General features: G+C 32.6%; 4 protein-coding genes across 4 annotated transcripts; 2 read left to right on the top strand and 2 right to left on the bottom strand.

Annotated features, from left to right (window-relative positions):
* Window positions 1-225: 225 nt before the first annotated feature.
* Window positions 226-739, top strand: LOAG_00994 (hypothetical protein). The gene has a single exon (XM_020445619.1). The coding sequence runs from the start codon at window positions 266-268 to the stop codon at window positions 509-511; it is 246 nt and encodes an 81-aa protein (XP_020303942.1). The 5' UTR covers window positions 226-265; the 3' UTR covers window positions 512-739.
* A 3794-nt stretch (window positions 740-4533) lies between these two features.
* On the bottom strand, window positions 4534-6132 carry LOAG_00993 (hypothetical protein; the record flags this gene model as incomplete). The annotated part of the gene is made up of 4 exons (XM_003136533.1): window positions 4534-4611; window positions 5145-5250; window positions 5646-5737; window positions 6097-6132. The coding sequence occupies 4 exons, from the start codon at window positions 6130-6132 to the stop codon at window positions 4534-4536; spliced, it is 312 nt and encodes a 103-aa protein (XP_003136581.1).
* Window positions 6133-7437: 1305 nt separating this feature from the next.
* On the top strand, window positions 7438-9273 carry LOAG_00992 (hypothetical protein). The gene is made up of 4 exons (XM_003136532.2): window positions 7438-7498; window positions 7945-7999; window positions 8359-8448; window positions 8711-9273. The coding sequence occupies exons 1-4, from the start codon at window positions 7455-7457 to the stop codon at window positions 8882-8884; spliced, it is 363 nt and encodes a 120-aa protein (XP_003136580.1). The 5' UTR covers window positions 7438-7454; the 3' UTR covers window positions 8885-9273.
* Window positions 9274-9280: 7 nt separating this feature from the next.
* LOAG_00991 (sodium/hydrogen exchanger 3) lies at window positions 9281-17492 on the bottom strand (the record flags this gene model as incomplete). The annotated part of the gene is made up of 20 exons (XM_020445618.1): window positions 9281-9798; window positions 9987-10047; window positions 10830-10901; window positions 11292-11400; window positions 11632-11723; window positions 11915-11960; window positions 12118-12271; window positions 12440-12551; window positions 12878-12982; window positions 13259-13356; window positions 13609-13758; window positions 13976-14067; window positions 14404-14509; window positions 15532-15626; window positions 15774-15850; window positions 16068-16145; window positions 16244-16345; window positions 16621-16742; window positions 17018-17159; window positions 17397-17492. The coding sequence occupies 19 exons, from the start codon at window positions 17490-17492 to the stop codon at window positions 10009-10011; spliced, it is 1887 nt and encodes a 628-aa protein (XP_020303941.1). The 3' UTR covers window positions 9281-9798; window positions 9987-10008.
* Window positions 17493-19260: the final 1768 nt, after the last annotated feature.

The following is a 19260-nucleotide window of genomic DNA, read 5'->3' as shown; positions in this document are numbered from 1 at the left end:
TTTTTCTTTTCAAAATACATGGAATTTGTTTTTGCAAAAGTATTATTGTACATGGGAGTGTAAAGTTTTGCCTACTATTAAGGTTCCATTTCGTTGCATTTCACATTTGTCAACTGTTGAGATGATACAATTTATCAGAAAACGTTTCAGAATATCATGATTTACTTGCATATTCATATGTTACGTACGGTTTACTCATGTTATCGGATTTTTAACTTGGTTTTCATTTGCAGATTTATTGAAATTTTGATACATAAATATAACAATGGTGCAGCATAATATGAAGAAAAAAGTATCCTTACCAAGTGGTGTGAAACAGAAGAAGAAAATGAAATCTACAAAACAAGGCCCCAAGAAAGGTCATCAATTGACAATTGCTCCCAAGAAGCCTGCTGCAGTACAGCAAGCTAAAATTGATTCAGAAATAACGCGGACAATAAACGACAAGAATGAACAGTTGGTAAAAGGTCGTGCAGATAAGGGTGTTGGTCGAAATAGAAACTCTACCTGATTCTTCTACCTACAATTCGGTTTCTGTTATTTGATGTGCTTTTGGAAATTTCTGACTTGATAAAATTTGAATCGGAAAGGTTGACATTCGATCATTGCTTTGAGATATGTTAACAGTTTGTACATCTATGCTTAACCTACAAATTATATTCCATTTCGGAATGAGAATTACTTCTTAGAAAACTTGAATATTAACAAATTCTAAAAGGAAATATCCAGATTGTTCGACTATTTAGTACAACATGTTTGATATATGCTAATATCATATATTTCTCCTGAAAGAGACATAATGTCAACACATATGTCAACTGTTTGATTTAATTCATCTTTTCGCTGTTCAGTTCGATCATTTCAAGTGTTGGACGTGGAAAAAAAAACTTTCTGTGCAATGCAAAACTTTCAATGTTTCACGTTCAGTTAATGGTTCGACAAAACCAACACTGTTCAGCTCCTTTACTGAAATTAGAGGTTTGTGTTAGTGTTATCAGGATTTCTCGGGAACAGTGAATTGAGAATAGAAAGATGGCATGACCGAATGTGCACCCGGTGATGAGACAATTTTAACTACATCAACCACGGTACACATTCTGAAGCACCATCAATCGATTTATTTCATTCAGGTAGATTGGTGGACGAGGAATTCATTTCTTTAGTTGAGGTATTGGTTGTTGAGAAGAATGTCTGTGGTGAGTAACGGTAACTTTATTTTGGACCAAATGAATTAGTGACCAACAGGCTCACGGGGAGAAAGAATGTTGAATGAGCTGGCTTAGTGCACAAATGTCGATCGAGCAGAAGAGGAGGAGGGATTGATCTCGAGGTCATGTAGTGACCAGTGGTCAAAACAACGCGGTTCTGTCTTTTCCATTCTCATCTATTGCGAAGATGAGAGACAGGAGATTATGCTCTAACCGTTCTTTGGTCTCTGTAGAAGAGTAAACAAAAGCCGAAAGGAAGAGTACAACTGTGGTCCGGAAAATAGAAGAGAGGATGGAGCAACATTGGTAGCAGTTTTTGTTGTGAAGGTCACCAAACTAATAAGGGTCAAATTTCCCCTCCTTTCCTGATCTCTATCCAATCTCATCTTCCCAACTCCTTTCCTAACCTTCCTTCCTGCATTCCATCTCGAATCTTATAAAAATTGATCCCTATACAAATGGCAAAGAAATGCATTCGTATAATTAATAAAATGATTCATAAAGAATTTTCTTACAAGCAAAAATTTAGTAAAATTTTCAGTTCTTTTTTCAATCTATATGATATGCTTTTTAGTGTTAACGCAGGCTAAAAATATTGAATATGCTGAAATTTCAGCATTTTTATGTTTAACTTAGTTTCTAGCTGATCATTTTAAAGAAAGATATTTTTCTTTGCCACGAATTAACTGTAACTGAAACTTATCCTCATCATAAATCATTTCATACAATATTTCAAAAATACTGAAAGGAATTGTTTAAAATTAAAAATAATTTGAACTAAGAAGTAGTGTAAGTATGGAAGTAAATAAACAGATAAGTGTATAGGTAAAATCTTTGTTTCCAAAGTAATCAAATGAATTATCTGAAATGCGGAATAATGAACTATACGAATTTTTGGGAATTTCCATTGAATTCTAATTCTATGAAAAGAGTTTTAGGAGAGACAGATAAGAAGTCTTCTAGGCAAAATAACTCATTTTCTTTTTGGATTTTAATAATTCCTCTGATATTAATTACTATTCCTATTTGAATGAATATTTCCTATAAAACATTTAATTGTCACAGCACAGTTTTTGTTCTTCCCAAAATTCCTAACAATCATACCTAATAATTTCGATTTTCAATATAAAAGACAAAAATTATATTTGCGAACTTTAATTTTTTGAAACTAGCAAATTAGTACTGAAATAACTGTCCCAATCTATTATCAGTAATCACTATCCCAATTTATCAATACAGGGAGGATAGGCACTAAAAAACATTATGCATATCATTGAATAGTTTCAAATTATCTTGAATTAGTCATTTCTGATCAAATAACCGGTAAAACTAAGACATAATTAGAAGATAAGCTATAACAAATAAATGAAGTCATATAAACATATTGCTATGCAAGTTGTGATGACAAACACTTCCGAAAATATCATTTCCGGTATGACAAATGAATTGGAGTTTCATCAAATTCATTAATTTTAAAAAATCAATTGGGTATATTTTGAAATAACCAAACTAGAAATGATATAATGGCTTGAAATGTACAACGACAAAATTTAGGTATTTATGGATTATTATTATAAGTTAAGAATTTCATTGAAGGAAATATAACGAATAAAATTTGTCAACAAATATTTGGTTATTGATTACACTCGAAATCCAGTTATATTACATCCGAAAAATCTCTTCACTTTTCACTGTACGATATGCTAATTACGCTTACCTAAATTAGGCTTATTTATAGGTGCCAAAGAATTGATACTATAATAAATGAAAATTAGTTTTAGGAAAAGTTCAATGAGATGTCAATGTTAGGATGATTGCCTTCACTTTTTTTTTTTTTGCTTAATTCACCGTATTTGATTGTCAACAATTGTCGTCTCTGAGATTTTATGGATCGTAAAAAAATTGACTAATTTTGGAGAAAGACATGAATGATGTCAACATATGTCAACTGTTTTATTTAATTTATCGTTTTTACTGTTAAGTCCGATCATTTCAAGTGTTGGTTCTGTGCGATACAAATTCTTTTACGTTTCATGTTAATGGTACGGTAAAGCCAACACTGTTTAGCTTTTTCACTGAAATTAGAGGTTTGTGTTAGTGTTATCAGGATTTCTCGGGAACAGTGAATTGAGCATAGAAAGATGGCATGACCGAATGTGCACCCGGTGATGAGACAATTTTAACTACATCAACCACGGTACACATTCTGAAGCACCATCAATCGATTTATTTTATTCAGGTAGATTGATGGACGAGGAATTCATTTCTTTAGTTGAGGTATTGGTTGTTGAGAAGAATGTCTGTGGTGAGTAACGGTAACTTTATTTTGGACCAAATGAATTAGTGACCAACAGGCTCACGGGGAGAAAGAATGTTGAATGAGCTGGCTTAGTGCACAAATGTCGATCGAGCAGAAGAGGAGGAGGGGTTGACCCCCAGGTCATGTGGTGACCAATGGTCAAAACAACGCGGTTCTGTCCTTTCCATTCTCATCCATTGAAAAGATAAGAGGCAGGAGATTATGCTCTAACCGTTCTTTGGTCTCTGTAGAAGGGTAAACAGAAGCTGAAGAGAAGAGTACAACTGCAGTCCGGAGAAAAGAAGAAGGGAAGAAGGGAGCAATATTAGCAGCAGTTTTTGTTGTCAAAGTTATCAAACTAGTAAGGGTCAAATTTCTTTTTCTTCCCTGACCTCTTCCAATCTCATTTTCTAAAACTCTTTCCTAACCTTCCTTCTTACCTTTCATCTCGAATCTCTCTGACACATTAAAATCCTTTAACATAATAAATACAAATGTCAAAAGTGATACATTTGTATATTAATGAAATAATTCATAAATATATTTATTTAATAATTTTTACTAATAACTCTGTCATTTTTTAAATAATATTTTTATAATATCAATGATTTATAGACGTTTTTTTGGTTTTTTTTCTAACAGTTAATATGTATAGGAAACGAATTATTAAACTTTTTGCAAAAATCAGCCAACTTTACAGAATTGATATCAGAAATAGTTCTTTAGGCGCAAAATACTTCAGAAGGAAAGAGAAAAAAAAAAATTCAAATCTCATTTGGCGCAATAAACCAATAAATGATACAGTAAGAATTCCATACTCATCTTTAATTCCATCCATCATTTTATCCTTACTTTAAAATATTACGAAAATATTCAGGAAGAATTCTACAATTTCCGGATGAAAATTATGAATGAAACCAAGAATTGAATTATTCTATTACAGTAAACCTACAAGCAGCATAAAATTTATACAATTTTTGATGAACTGAATTGGAGTAATAAAAGACTAATAACAGGATTTTGATTTCATGCTTCTTTCGATTTTGATTCTTCCACTTTCAAGAATTTATCATTGAGTCCTTTTGGGACTAACGATTGAAACACCTAAAAAGGTTATATCACATCTTGATAATAAAAAAAAACTTATTGAAACTTTTAAAATTTAATTTACTCGGAAAGTTAAATTTGCTAAAAAGTTATGATCTTGTGCAAAACTTTAGGACTACATTCAAACTGACCCCATATCTTAAACTTTTCAAGTCAGCTGTATGAATAATCTAACTTAACTCAATTTTATTGTTGGGCATTTAAAGCTAAACAACTGAAAAGACGTTGTTTCTACTACAAATAATTTCTTATTTGCTATGCAAATTAATTGATTCGTATTAATTATCAACAAAATTTGTTAATTTTATTTAATCATTGATTGATAATTAATTACCAGTTAATTTATCGATTATTAATTTTTTTTATTAATTTGTATTTTCGAGGTAATCGATCTTCCTCATAATTTTATTTATATTATGCAAAGTAAATTTATTGCTTCTTTTTAGTAATTGTCGCTAAAGTTGAATTAAACTTCATGTTGATTTTTACCGATGGAAAATTTCGTGAACAATGAAGAGAATCCAGAAAACCTGATCATAAAGTCTGAAAGCAGCATCCTGGGCTTTTTTCATGAGCGGTCGCTCTCTAGTCCATATTCGATGGACAAGTAAGATCGTTGTTCCGAAGGTAAATAAACTGAACAGTGTCGGTAGAAGGAGTAGCAATATGAACAGTCCACACTTAATAAAAATCTAATTAAGCAAAAAAAAAAAAAAATCAACCAAGCTAGAAAGAGGAGGAAATTTGGGCCAAATTAAATTTTTATGCTTGTATTAACTTATAATTGAACAAACTTACCATTTCAATGTTAAAAAAATTAACCAACCGCTTTTGGAAAAAAAATTTTTAATAATACTGAAATGGATTGAAGACGATCCTTGCGATGTGAAATTTACATACTGTCACCAGGAAATCCCATTTAGCATTTCCTCATAATTTTCCAAAATTTTAGTTTTTTAAATAATTCGATTAAAGGTAGGTGGTATTTCTTTGATCTATATTATCTTCGATATATATTACCTCTCACTTACTGGACAGTCTGAACACCCGGTATGGCAATTTTTGGATATCGGAAAACTGGAAACTTTCCAGTACTTTCGAATGTATGATTTATAGTAAACCGCTAAAATTATTTAAATTTCCGCTTATTTATTCACTGATTCAATTAATACGGATAGTTGAACAAGCAGCAGGAAATTCTAATGGATTCATTGATTCAATATATTAGATTTCAATATGACTAAATTATAATTTGTGATTCATTGATCCAATTATCGATTGTTAGATTAATTACATTTAAAAACTTGGAAGTTAAGCATAACTACAAATGGCACTTAAAAAAAGTAATGTATTTGTAATTACTTAACAATATAAGGGATATTAGCGATCATTTTACAAGAAATCATTACAAGAAAATTTTACAAGAAATCATTACAAGAAATTACAAGAAATCATTTTACAAGAAATCATCGATCATTTTACAAAATATTCCGTAATATGTGTAATGCTATATCCCATGTCCTGCAAAGACTTTTCTAACTCATTTTGGTATCAATAAGTAACACTACTGTGCTTTATTATCGTTGCAAAGTACAGCATTATCAGTGGGTGCATCTGATAAACGCTTCCTAATGATCACTAGCAAACTCCCACTACGTTTTACTATAGGCAGAATGTTTGATATACAAGTCAAGATAACCCTGGAAGCAATGATGATAAGAAAAATTCGTTTCTCTTTGAGTGCTATCCTATTAGCTAAAAAAGGCTCACAGATTTGTACAAATTTTAAAGGATTGGATTTTTTTGGCCTGAAAAATAGCGCCTATAATAGAAAACAATAGATCTGCAAATCGACATTTGCGCCCCTTTCGCAAAAGAAAATTTGTTGTTCAAAGACTGAGTATTTCGCATTTGCAGCATAAACGTTACAAGTCAGAACCACAATTATATTTTTGGCTTCTTTTAGCGAATCATCTGTTTGCAATAATAAGAATTTTCTGAAATTTAATCCTTTCATTTAAAATTAATGGGAAAGCGGTCATCATCCCCAATCGATGAATTATATTTCAAAATGGAAAAAGTGGAATACATATGGATTCGGATCATTTCTAACTGCATCTTCGATGTGAGAAACAAATTATTGGATAACGCGTTTTTTTTTTTGAGAAACTATTGAGATTAAATGAAGGAATACGATACATAATTCTTGCATGATATTGTACGTGTCATTTCATATCTTCTCCATATTAAGTCCTCCTCTTTCTTCATTCCAAAAGAATGGAAAGGAAGAAAGTGAGAAGGTTTAGATTTTAATATTGGATGAAAGTCTTCTTGACCACCGCAAATCTTCGCGAATTGGCACTTGGCAGTTTTTTCTCTTCCAAAGCTTAATGAAGAATGAGGATAATAGGTATGAAATGTTAAGTGTAAGGGTAATCTCACCCATATCAACAATGAAGCCTATACTACCCTCACCCTGCCTTTCCCAACCACCAATTTACCTGTCTCATTTCTTAACAGCTCACCCTTATTGTGACGAATTGAAAACTACGATCTCATCTAAAAGCATCAGATATATTGTCCTAATTGTTTTACGGCTGTCTTCCTTCATTCTGATATACTTATTGATAAATTCATTTATTCTAAGTTTTATCCCTAATGGATGTTCCTTTAGCGATACAGAGAGTTTTGTAATGGTTTAATGAGATTCTTGCCTTTTTTTGGTTTCATTCCAAGTTATTCAAACCAATTAGTTCTTTTATTATCGCGACTAATTGTGGTTAATCTTCAAGAACTTACTAAATTGATTTAAAATTTGATTTTAATTTCAGGTGAAGACAATGACACTCACGCATTCATCACGATTCGCCGTTGGCCTTTCTCGGTGAGAGTCTCTTCAATTCAAAAAGTTTTTTCATTGTTTCAAAAAATTTAATTCAATCCAAACATATGCTACATCTTTTAAATAACTATTTCACTTCCTGTTCATTCCGTACCTCTTCCTCTGCGTCCATAAAAATGCGATACATCTTAGTTTTTCTCTTGCAATCCATCTAGAGATGATCACTTGACATCAGGATGGATATGACGTATGCATTGGTGAGTCTGTGTTTTTAGTAGTAGTCCATCTTCTGCTTAGACTGCTTTTAGTTTATTAGTGCACAAAGGTATAACTGCATTTTGAATTTTATTAACATTTTTTGAGATTACTAGCAGGTTTCCAGTTTTCGTCCCCTGACAGTTGATTGAATACCATGCTTCAATTGTTTTGTCGCATTAATTTGATTTTGTTGTAGTTATTAATTAGAATTTGCGATATTTTCCTTGCAGGTCTATAAAACGAGGCTTCAATCAAGTGGGTGATCTCGGAAGTGGCAGTGGAAAGGTCCTTTCTATTTTCGTTGTCTGAACTAGTTAACGATTAGTACAAATTTAATTTTGCATAATTTTCGTGTATGAATCGCTTTCCTGTGAACAGTTATTCATAACTAATCGCTTCTACTGTTTTATTACTCTTTTGAACAAGGGAGAGATGGGAATTTTTACCAGGGCATGGTATCAGAAATATGCTGACAAAGTTCTTTAGGATACTTCGTAAATAATAGGGGAATTTCTTCACAGCTGCTTCTTTTTTGATTTATTTTTGGTGTTGGTCGTATTATAGATAGGATGAAAGAAGAAAAAAAGATTTCTTTCATTTTTAATATTTATTTTCAAACAATTTTTTAGTTTATTTGTATTTAGGGTGGTGGTAGCGGTGGACCGATACGTGATGCTGGTGGTGCTTTCGGGAAACGTCAAGCTGCACGCGAGGAGGAATATTTCAAAAATCTAGTAAAGATAATTCTATCTTATTGCTCCTGAAGGGTATACTGTTCACTTCCCCGTATTAGCTTGCTTCCACCCTGTGAATTGTTTTGAAAGCCTTTTAATCAAAAATGATTCTACATGCGACCTTTTCTTTTGTTGACGATACTCGTAAAACTACTTCAAATCGTGTGAATATTTCTACAGAACGTCTTGTATATACACAAAAGTGGGCAGTTGTTGCACGTAAACTAAGCGCTATTCAGTAAGGAAATTTAACTTTTTCCAGGAAAAAGAGCAGTTGAAATCGTTACAATTGCAATATAAAAATTTGCGCAAAGAAATGGAACGTGAGATAGAAGAACATGAAAATCATTCTCGTGAACATAAAGAGGCAGCTGAACGTCTGAGACGTCGAGTAAATGAACTGGAAAGAGAAGAGCACCAACTGAAAAGTCAATAAATTAGCTTTTCTTTTCTAGATTCTTTGATTGTCATGAAGATGCTAGAAACGAAGCAATTAAACTGTGATTAGACTAGGTTAATGTATAAGAAATTGGAGAATCCAGAAACCTAAATATTAAGGTTTCTCGAGTCTGCTTCCACATAATTATTTCTGTGTGTTTTTCCATAAGCAAATGCAGCATTTTAACTTATAAAATTTTATTGTGTTATGTATTACAAAGACTAATGCCTTCCTCATTTTGAAAATGAGCGGTTTTTTAAGCAACAAAAGTTTAAGTTTACAGCTCGCACGAAAAAAACATGATAAAAGCAGGAATAAACAACAAATACTTAATGACTAGGTACCCAAAAAAGGGAGTTTGAAAGAACCCATATTTATTGTCGGTACATATATCATAGAACCGTCAAAACAAGTGTCGAGAGTCCTGTTACTATTAAGCGAAATGCACGCTTTGGAATGTAAAGAACAGGAGGAACAACGGATGCGGACCCTTCTGAAAACGCGCATTGCTATTCCTGTATGTAATTCCGAGTAACAATATGTTCCTTTAAGGTCAAAAAGTGTTTGATTATAATGAGATTCACAGCAGAAAAAAGTTCTCGAACCGTGATAAGTTGTAAATCAGTTCGTAAAGAATGATCTATAGAGGTCCTAAAACTGCTTTGCTTCCTTCGCCGCAACCATTGATTAAATAGTGTTTTTATACAAAAAGGAAGGAATAATCAAATGATCACCGTAGGTGCAGGTCACCGTAGCTGCAGGAAATATGATAAGCAGAGCGCAAGCAAAATAATGTAATAGATTTAAAAATCCGAGACTTCGAGATTCTGGATTCTTCCAGGACCTTTTAAATATTGAGTCGTCTGGGTCCATTTTTTGCTGCCAAATCGTCTCTATTGTGTACTTGTACCCTTAATTGTATCACATCATACATGTATAATGATACGCATCATCTCAAGTAATTCTCATCGAATTGAATAAGATTGGGTTGCCTTTGATAAATTTAAAACGAAAATAAAAATATATAAGTAATAAGTGCACAAAAGGAAGGACGGTCAAACTGCTGCAGCAAAAAAGAACTTCAGTTAATAATTGCTACCTCTCTTAGAGATATCTTTCAATCATTTTCTTTCATCAGCAGTCGCATTATTTTCCAATGGCTGAAATAAAATGAATTTTCGATTTTCCAAATACTTTCCAACGATTCTATGCAGGACTGCTATAAATGCTCCAATTCGTTGCATCCGAAATATTTTGATATTATAAATCAACTTCAGCTGGGGTCAATTTCCAGAAAATAATTACCAATTTAAAGGACTAAATCAGTTATTCACAAATATATGTCCCATAAATGCTGTTATGATTAAAACTGGATTGCAAAGTGGTAGTCTACAGTTATGTATGCAAGCCCGCAAGTATAACATAATTTCCATGCATAAACAAAACTTTATTCCACAAATTGCGAGACAGTTGCAAAAGGTACCATCGCGTGCTGGCATTTAGGATGAATTTCTATTTCCGGATTTTGAAATAGAAAATTTTCATGTGGCTGTTAAGCTTCGAAACACCATACGTCACAGTTGCTATGAACAGTTACTGTACCCTGGTTCCGAAGAACAATCAAACACTCTGTCCATACAACATTGTGAGTTACTGACTCCCAAATATTGCAGTTAATAAATTTGGAAAATTCAAATACCACCCATAGAAGATATGCATATTTATCACACATTAAATTTGTGCAACAAAATACTACTGAACAGTATAATGCAAAAGAAAAAAGTGTTAGTACCAGTATTGAAGCTATGTTTTATGAAGGAGTAAAAAAAGGATGTGTCCGAAGGTTTACCTCTCTACCACCGAACGAAGCCATGTTTTTTTTTTACAACTCAGACAAACTATTATTCATTGTTACTCTATCGAGTGAATTATAATATTGTACCCGCAGAAATGGATTGTCGTTAGATGTGGACTGATTGCTCACTGAACCATTATTATTAGTTGTTCGTGTATACTGAAACAAGTAAAAAGTAAATAAAATCATTAAAGAGAATTATTCATTACGAAAAAAAGAAAAAAAAGAAAAATGTGAATATACGCATCTTAATAGGTTCGAAACAAATATATATTCTGAATTTTTCACAGATATTAAGAAAAATTGCGACCATAACAATCTCAACTACTAAGAAAATTTTATAAAAAACTAAGCAATACCAGCAGTAGTAAAATGCAATGATTGCAATCTAACGGTGATAAACACTTATCATCAGAACTGCACCTGCCATACTAAATACTATTCTACTGCCTTGACATTACTGATATATGGACTGTTGGGTAAAACTGATTTCAGATTCGACTGTTAATTATTATTCCCGTTAGTTATTATCATTGCAACAATATATACCATTGTTAACTGCTGCCTAGTTGTAAATATTTTCGCAAATGGTGCCATAAATGATGGCATTGTCTCCAGTAATGTTGGATTCGCATTAGTTAAGAATGGCTTCATAAAGCTGCAAACGACTTTTCATTAAGTAAAAAACACGGATGCAAATTAGTCTAATAATAATTTTATAATTATAATTAAGAGGTCATCAATAGCTAAAAAAGTAGCAAAATATGTAAATACTTTAATAATTGTCATTTCTCTTTAAAATGATTGGAGAGCTGGTCAAAAATCCGTCCAAAGAATTTGGCTCATAAAAAAATGACACGTATCAGGAAAAAGAAACGGAAGCACTTACGAAGCATCAAAATTGTACCATTTTCGAGGAAGGAAAGCTTTATCCCATGGATTTTGTCCACTGACACGCGATAATGTATCCATGTCTTCATCCTATATTTCTTAAGATGACTGTCATCCGATATTTAAAATGTACGTTATAATAAAAATTAGTACAGGTTTAAGATGCTTTTCGTATGAGGAAGATATGTGCATGTTAGAATTTTTTTCCACAAAAATATTTTCTTTCGAAACATTCATAAATCGTCATACAGAATTTACGTAGAAAAAAACGAAGTACTGACTAGGTTCAGCTGCAGTTGAGAATCGTCACAAGCATCAACACCATGTCTAAAGATAATTCCGGTAGAAAATATCTCTTCAAATATATAACAGCAAACAATTATGCTCATCTATTTTCTACAACACATACATTTTCTTCCCAGATATTCTATTCAAATTTTACTCCTCCCAAATATTCTACTCAACAAAACAAAAACGAAGTGACCTGATACCCAAATACTCAGTAAACCAAGAAGTAAGGCCACCGTTGAACAATACAGTTACGATTACAACCATACTAGTTGTGGTAGCCATAATCTGACGATTATCTGTTGATGTATTACGATATGCAAGTGCAAAGGCCATAGCACCACGCAATCCTTTAATTAAAAATTAAATGAGTTACAGAATTCAATCTTGCAGTTTCTTCGTTTATGAATTCTAATTTTATATAGAAAAAAGTCTCAGCTGACAGTTTACTTAACAAATGAATTAAAATAAATAATCAAAAATCGACACCGTTTCTTTCAGAAGAAGAGAAATCATACCCGAAAAAAGCATCATATGTTGGTATCGCTGTGGAATTTTAGGTTTTCGGTGAATATTTAACATGGCAGAAAGTGGATAGATATGGGCTGCCCTTGATAAAAACACAGAAAGCTACAAAAGATGCATAAGTGAAAAATATAGAAGTGTATAAGCTTATGAAACACAAATATTCGGAATTATAAACATATCATACCACAAAGAAAAAAAAAAACTGCAAGGTAAAAGATTTAATCCGTAGCATCAAAGCGATCTGAACAATTAAATTGGTTGGCCTCCTAGTGAGCATAACTGACGAAACAGAGCATTAACCTTTCAAATTAAAAGCAATTTTGCTTATTATACAGATTAATCGTTTGGTGATATAGATAAAAACATGCACCATTAGAAAGAGAAAAATTCCAAAAAGGACAATTATTACAAGACAAAAAATATCTCACCAGGGTGGAAAGAAAAAAGGATATACTCCATTGTTGACTGTGTGATACGAAAACACTTACTCCAATATAACAGAAGATGAAGCTTTCCATCAAGAATGAAACTTCCTGAAAAATTAACACTGTCGCCGTAGTACTTGACTTTACCATACGGGTTCTACACCTTTTTTAGCTCGACTCACTGCTCTACTCCCGACTTTGTGGACAGAAAAAAGACCATCCCAGCATTGAAATATATGCCGCAACATTCTGGAATGTGAAATACGATATAGTATTTCAGTCAAGAGGTCGTACAGCTATTGACATCATACAGTTATCATTTTTCACCTACAATAATTTCCGAAAAACATTTCTGGTAGTACAATTAGTTGTTGTAACAAATACCTCAAAAAACTGCTTTGTCCTGGTTCTTGCTTCATCCGACAAATTATTATAAGTATAATGAGCCTGACATATGGCACAAAAAAGAACGGCCACAATTCCTGAAGTAGCACAAAATTTTAGAAAAATTCAGGGAAATTTTTATCCTTATAAGATTAACTTGCGACGAATATAAGATTGACTTAAAACGAGTATGCGAACTGCTAATTAATCTAATGTAAATGTCATTTATAACACTAATGAACATGCATAGAAACACGGAAATTCATATAATTATGTAAATAAGTACTAATTAACTAATAAAACTACTAATTTCCAAATCGAATCGACCAACTAATAATGGTAATACAAACCTGTTAGTTCGACAAATTCGGCAAGGAGGAATGATAAATACGAAAGAAGTATGAAAAGAGCAGCTTCGAGTAATGGGAACTCCTTAATTTCAGTCATTTTAGTGATCAGCGCTGTGGCACAACCAATAACTGAACCCAGTAGAAGTGATCCTGAAGTAAGCATGAAATCACACCAATCTCTAATGCAATGCGAAAAAGAAAAGGTTGAGACAGATGTTTCCGAAGAAACTGCAAGCTTCGTATTTCCGATAATAAAAATTTAAAGAATTTAAATAATAAGAATTTAAGGATTTAACGGTAATAAGAATTCGAGAATAATAAGAATTTTAAGGATTTTGGACAAATCATTATACTCTTAAAAAGAAACTTGCCAAAAAAACGGATAAAAAATCAATAGCAGCAGCAAACAAAGAATTCAAATGGAACGATTTATCCGAAGCTGCAAAATTATCCACTGAACTGAAATCAGATAATTTCAGAAACTACTGTAGAAGACAAATATTATTGCTGACAAGTTCACTATTCAAGGAATACTGGTAATCCCTGAATTAATAAGATATTCACTCAATTTTTAAGATATTAACAGCTATCAAAAAGTATTCCTTAATAACCTTCACGACATTAACAACAGTACTATTTTAAATAATCCGACATTTCTGATAATAACGAAACGAAGTTAATCTCATACTAGATTTCATAGCTGATCTCCTCACGCGTTAAAAGTTTATACTGCACATGAGACTGAGGCAGCATCCTAATAATCAAACTTTTGGCAACAAATGAAACGTAGATTACCTTGACAAAACAATTGCAACCGCATCATTCAGCACACTTTCACCAAAAACCAATGCATACAGATCTGATTCCACTTCCATCTCTTGGAAGACAGCCAGTACTGATACTAAAATTGCTTAATAGAAAAGCATTTAAAAAAGAACTAGAACGAGTTACAATATAACTATAAAGAAGAGTCCCATTCTACCTGAACAGAAAAAAAATTAATCAGTACTGTTATAAAAATCAACTACGACACATTATATTCAAGCATGCAGCTTTTTGTAGTAAGCCTAACTTAAATATCGATGACCCAAGAAATAAAGACTTCATCCTCCCCCCCCCCCCCCCCCACATGATTTTTGTGAAAGAAAGAAACAAAGAGATCGCAAACAGTTCTTGAAACTTGAAATTAAACGTTATATTCACTGGGCCCTAAATCCCTCTATTCTTTAAAATACCTCCGGATAGAATTTTTCAGTTACTGTAACATCATTGCTTTTAGATAGCAACATCCAGAATGATGCCAATCAATGAGACAGCAATGTACTTTCTTCTTGCACACGCTACCAAGTATGAAGGCACCGACTGAGCCTCCACCCTGAATTATTATGTGCCGCATATTGAAAACACTGCCACTACACCATCACTCACGTTACCCTCTTCCATACTTCGGAAGTAACAATTGAAGAAGTTTGAATATATCGAATCTTACACTAGTAAATAGATGAACGTACTTATCGACTTCTTATGCTTCTAATAAACCTAACAGTAGCAGTAATTAACAGTAATACAATACTAATAACGACAACAGTAATAAAGTAAAAACTGTAATAATAAAACCAGAATAATGACTACTCTCGCTGCTAGAAGAATGTGAGCACTAACAATGAAAGTGCTCACAGACAGGAGTCGTCTTGTTACAGAACTTTAACCAACTAGCTCAGCCTTAATTACCCGCTTGGGAACAGCCTGCTTGAATTGCTAAGTTTTGGTCCACATTTTAATACATTGTTCAGTACATCCTTTAAAGTACTTTTTTTTTTTTTTTTTTAATTTCACAATAACGATCAGAAAATTCAGCACAGTGCCCACCTACTACTGTTAGAGAATCTTTCCAAAATGGCAACATAGTAGAAAAAAACTTACCAGGGTCGGTTGATGACATCAAAGCGCCGAAAAAAAGAAGTTCCTTAAACGTAAATGATGAAGAGAATATCCAACAGAATGAATGCATCATAATTCTAAAAAAAAGTGTGATAGAGACTAAAAACAACAAATTGATGAGTATGAAAAAATGTGAAAGTAAAAAACTCGAGCCTTTCATAAATATTTTTCATTTACTGCAAATTCTGAAAATCAAATGAATAATAGAATGTCGAGGAACGCACCCAAAAATTACAGCTGATATAGTTGTGCCGACGAAAGCAAATGTTAGGATACTGCCAATATTCCGAAAAAAATGTCGCTAAAAATACCGATCGCATAAAATGATTTTTTCCCTTCATTTAATGTGATTTTTAAATGCATGCCGTAAAAGGACAGAAGATACCATACCTTATTCCTTACTAAGCAAGAGCTTTTAGCTAAGCTAAGAAGTCGGAATTACTTCTACATATTGCAAAAAAATCGCGCCATTTTAATTATTGCGAATCATAATTATCTGCTAATCTTTAACTGCGTACTTTTTTCAAGCTATAGCCAGCATTGAAAATAATTGGTGGAAGAAGTAAGTTGAAAAATATTTCCGGGGAAAATACAGCCTGAAAGTACCAAATTTCGTTTGTTAAATAAGCGATTTTAAAAAAGACTGTGGCAGATAAATAAATTACAGCAAGCCTAGAGGAAAATTTAAATATACTTTTTGTTCGAGATGTCGTTCGCTTTGTTTTTCTTTATCGCCAAAAAAACCTTCCATCAATTCATAATGGAATTGCACTTTCTGCGTTTTTGCTGACTCAACCTAAAGTATTAGAATATTTATAAAAAGATTACTGAATGGGATAATGAATTCGAATGGGATAAAAAGAACGCCAAGGAAATCATCAACAGAATAAAACGATAGCTCCTGATATGATGCGTTATATGAAGTGAAGCGTCATTGTTAACACAGGATGTAATAAGAAAATATCGAAGTAACATTAGGAAAAGTCGCTTAAGGGAAAAAAAAAGCCATCAAAAACAAAAGCCCATAGAATTCTTGTAAATGTTTGCATATTTGGAGTTAAATAACCGAACCTCAAGTCGTAAATAATCTGGTGGGTCGCGTACCGCAGATCTATTCTTCTGCATTACATCTATCGTCTGGCTTTCAATCACACCAATATTCGTATAACGTAATAAGATGCCAATCAATAAACCTGAAATTAATTCCGTCTTAAGTTTTAAATCAAACGGAATAAATCACTCAAACTGAGATAACCAAAATAAATCAAACTGAGTGAAAAACAGAAAGATGGGAAGCCTGACAGGTTTGGTGGAATGATTGCAAACAAATAGAATCCAGCATATCTTCCATTCAAATAGAAAAGTAAATTTTTCCTACAAACAAATGAGTAATATATATTTCATTTGGAGGGAACATGATCACAGGGATTTTGTGGAGTAAAAAAAAAAAAATGAAGATAAAGCTAACCATAACACAATGTAAGACCAGTTTCATGGATAAACCTAAGGCGATGATGCTTGAAAAACCATGCCGTAAGAACAATTAAAACAAGTAAAGCAACGAAAATCAATAAAATCAAAGTATCAATACGGTGAATACTGTATGCCCTCTGAAAAAGAAAACGAGAAGTTTTACAATTTCATTAAAAGTTTCATGAATCTCCGTGAAGGATATACAGAAAGCAAGTCTTAAAAAAATTACAAATTAAAAAATAAAACTGTTTTCACGATGAACCACTTTCGTTTCATAATAAAAAAACATTGTTTTTCTAGCACCTTTTTTCGATTGCATCCTTTTTTTTTGTTGAGAAGTTTCTCTACCAAAAATAGAATACATTCCTAATTACCTTTTCGGCGGCTTGCTCTATGTGTTCTGCGGAATCACGTCTTCCACCAAATCCGAAAACACAATGAAGATACAATAACGACAACAGTAGCAACATTTCACCTAAAATACGATCGAAATGTTTTCTTACGTGCCTCCAGAAAAAAAAGAAAAGGCATCAATTATGAAAGCAAAAAAAGCGGACTATTTTAAGACAGAAATATTTTCTTCAGAATTTGGTTAATTTTACAAATCTCCGATAACATCATAACAGGATCCATGCAACCTGGACAACAATTACAGTATAGTAGATCCGTGCAGATCGCTTACAAGTTCAATATCAGCCTCTCAAAATAGACCAAATGATGCAAACCTTTAAAGTTTTAAATTTTTGTCTATCCCTCAAATTGGTCTTCTGAATAGAATAATTTATGAGTCATTGTTAGAAAAATTATAACTTCAATGATTCACACAATGATCATTTTCTTTGTAGATTATCCCTTGCATAAGCTTACATAGATTCTAACCTACTTCATCAGTAAACATTAAATATTAAAAAATTAAAGAACCATTAAATACTACGCTTAAAATTTAAAAAAAAGAAAAAAAACGAAAGTACATTTTCGAGATTCATGCAATTAACGAAATTGACGAAATGAAAAATAAAAAGATACTCAAAAAAAAAAAACCAAAAAACTTACATTTATTCATCATTGGGTTTTGTATGATTGTTTTGAATGCGTTTCGTTTCCGGATAACATTAATAAACTGTACTTGCCATGAAAAAACTGACAAGAAAATGATGATAAAATAACAAATTCTGATGGTAACAACAACAACAACAACGACGACAACCACAATAATGACAATTGGCAGTGAACACTCTCTTATCGATGTTAGGCTGCCTACATTTCTAGATGAACCTCGTCCATATTGATTTCAACAATGCAAAAAAATGTTTTTTCCTAAATTGCACCGAAAAAAAAAAAATTAATGCGAAAGAATGCACGACCAAAGACATAGAGAGGAGACAGAGACACGGAAATAATTCAGTAGTTCAGGCAACGATAGTCTTAGTTAAAAATATACGTTCGCAACGAGATGATAAATTCGATATAAACAGACTGACTGCCAAAGGTGTCAATATCCGCTGTATCGCTGGCGACACGAATTGAGAAATACCTCGAACTATGTAAATATCTCCCCGCTCATTAAGCTTGAATATGAGCGATAATAATTATTTTGATGGATAACACGGACCACAAGTACGACTGCTTGTCAGTAATCATTTTCATGAAATGTGTTGCTTTGTTAGACAAGATCTGCCCGATACACATATGCTTACTAGAACATGTTCAACGAGGAACGAACCACTTCACCAAAACATGTCCATTTTACGTAATCTTGATCTTCCGCTCATCAATTTATATCCATGTCACTGAAAACTTAAGCCAAACTCCAAACAGTAAAGCCGATGACTGTTCCTTTATTAGATCGGGTAAGAAATACTTGTTCACTTCATTTCAGCTATGCAATGGATCATGGAGTTGAGGATATTCCAGGAGACTTTTGGTTCTCATCATGTCACATACTAACATCCTATCCAGCACACTAGTAGCATCATTATCCAGAGAATCCGAACTGCCCACTTTGGAAGATCGAAATAAGGGGATCCGGTGTATTTTACTTCGCGTTACACTTCACTGAATCTTTCTCTGTTATTCATGAATACTGTTTGTTTATGCATAATATGTGCTTCATTTTTGAAAATATATGTAAGGTAAAGAATACACATTGTTAATATTACGTTCTTTCTACGAAATGTCCTTAACAGCGTTTTTTTTTTTTAAAAATATGATGAGCAAAAACCTATGGGGAAATAAGAT

Source organism: Loa loa (assembly GCF_000183805.2).
Source record: "Loa loa unplaced genomic scaffold supercont3.21, whole genome shotgun sequence".
In the NCBI taxonomy this organism is placed as follows: Eukaryota; Metazoa; Nematoda; class Chromadorea; order Rhabditida; family Onchocercidae; genus Loa; species Loa loa.
The sequence above is the reverse complement of the archived record's forward strand: the minus strand, read 5'-3'. Positions and strand labels throughout refer to the sequence as shown.

Excerpts from the sequence above, each read along its gene's own strand:
- LOAG_00992 (XM_003136532.2), top strand. The coding sequence starts at position 7,455 with ATGACACTCACGCATTCATCACGATTCGCCGTTGGCCTTTCTCG. Across the intron at positions 7,499-7,944 it reads TTCGCCGTTGGCCTTTCTCG|GTCTATAAAACGAGGCTTCA; the intron begins GTGAGAGTCTCT and ends TTTTCCTTGCAG. Across the intron at positions 8,449-8,710 it reads AGGAATATTTCAAAAATCTA|GAAAAAGAGCAGTTGAAATC; the intron begins GTAAAGATAATT and ends AACTTTTTCCAG.
- LOAG_00994 (XM_020445619.1), top strand. The coding sequence starts at position 266 with ATGGTGCAGCATAATATGAAGAAAAAAGTATCCTTACCAAGTGGTGTG.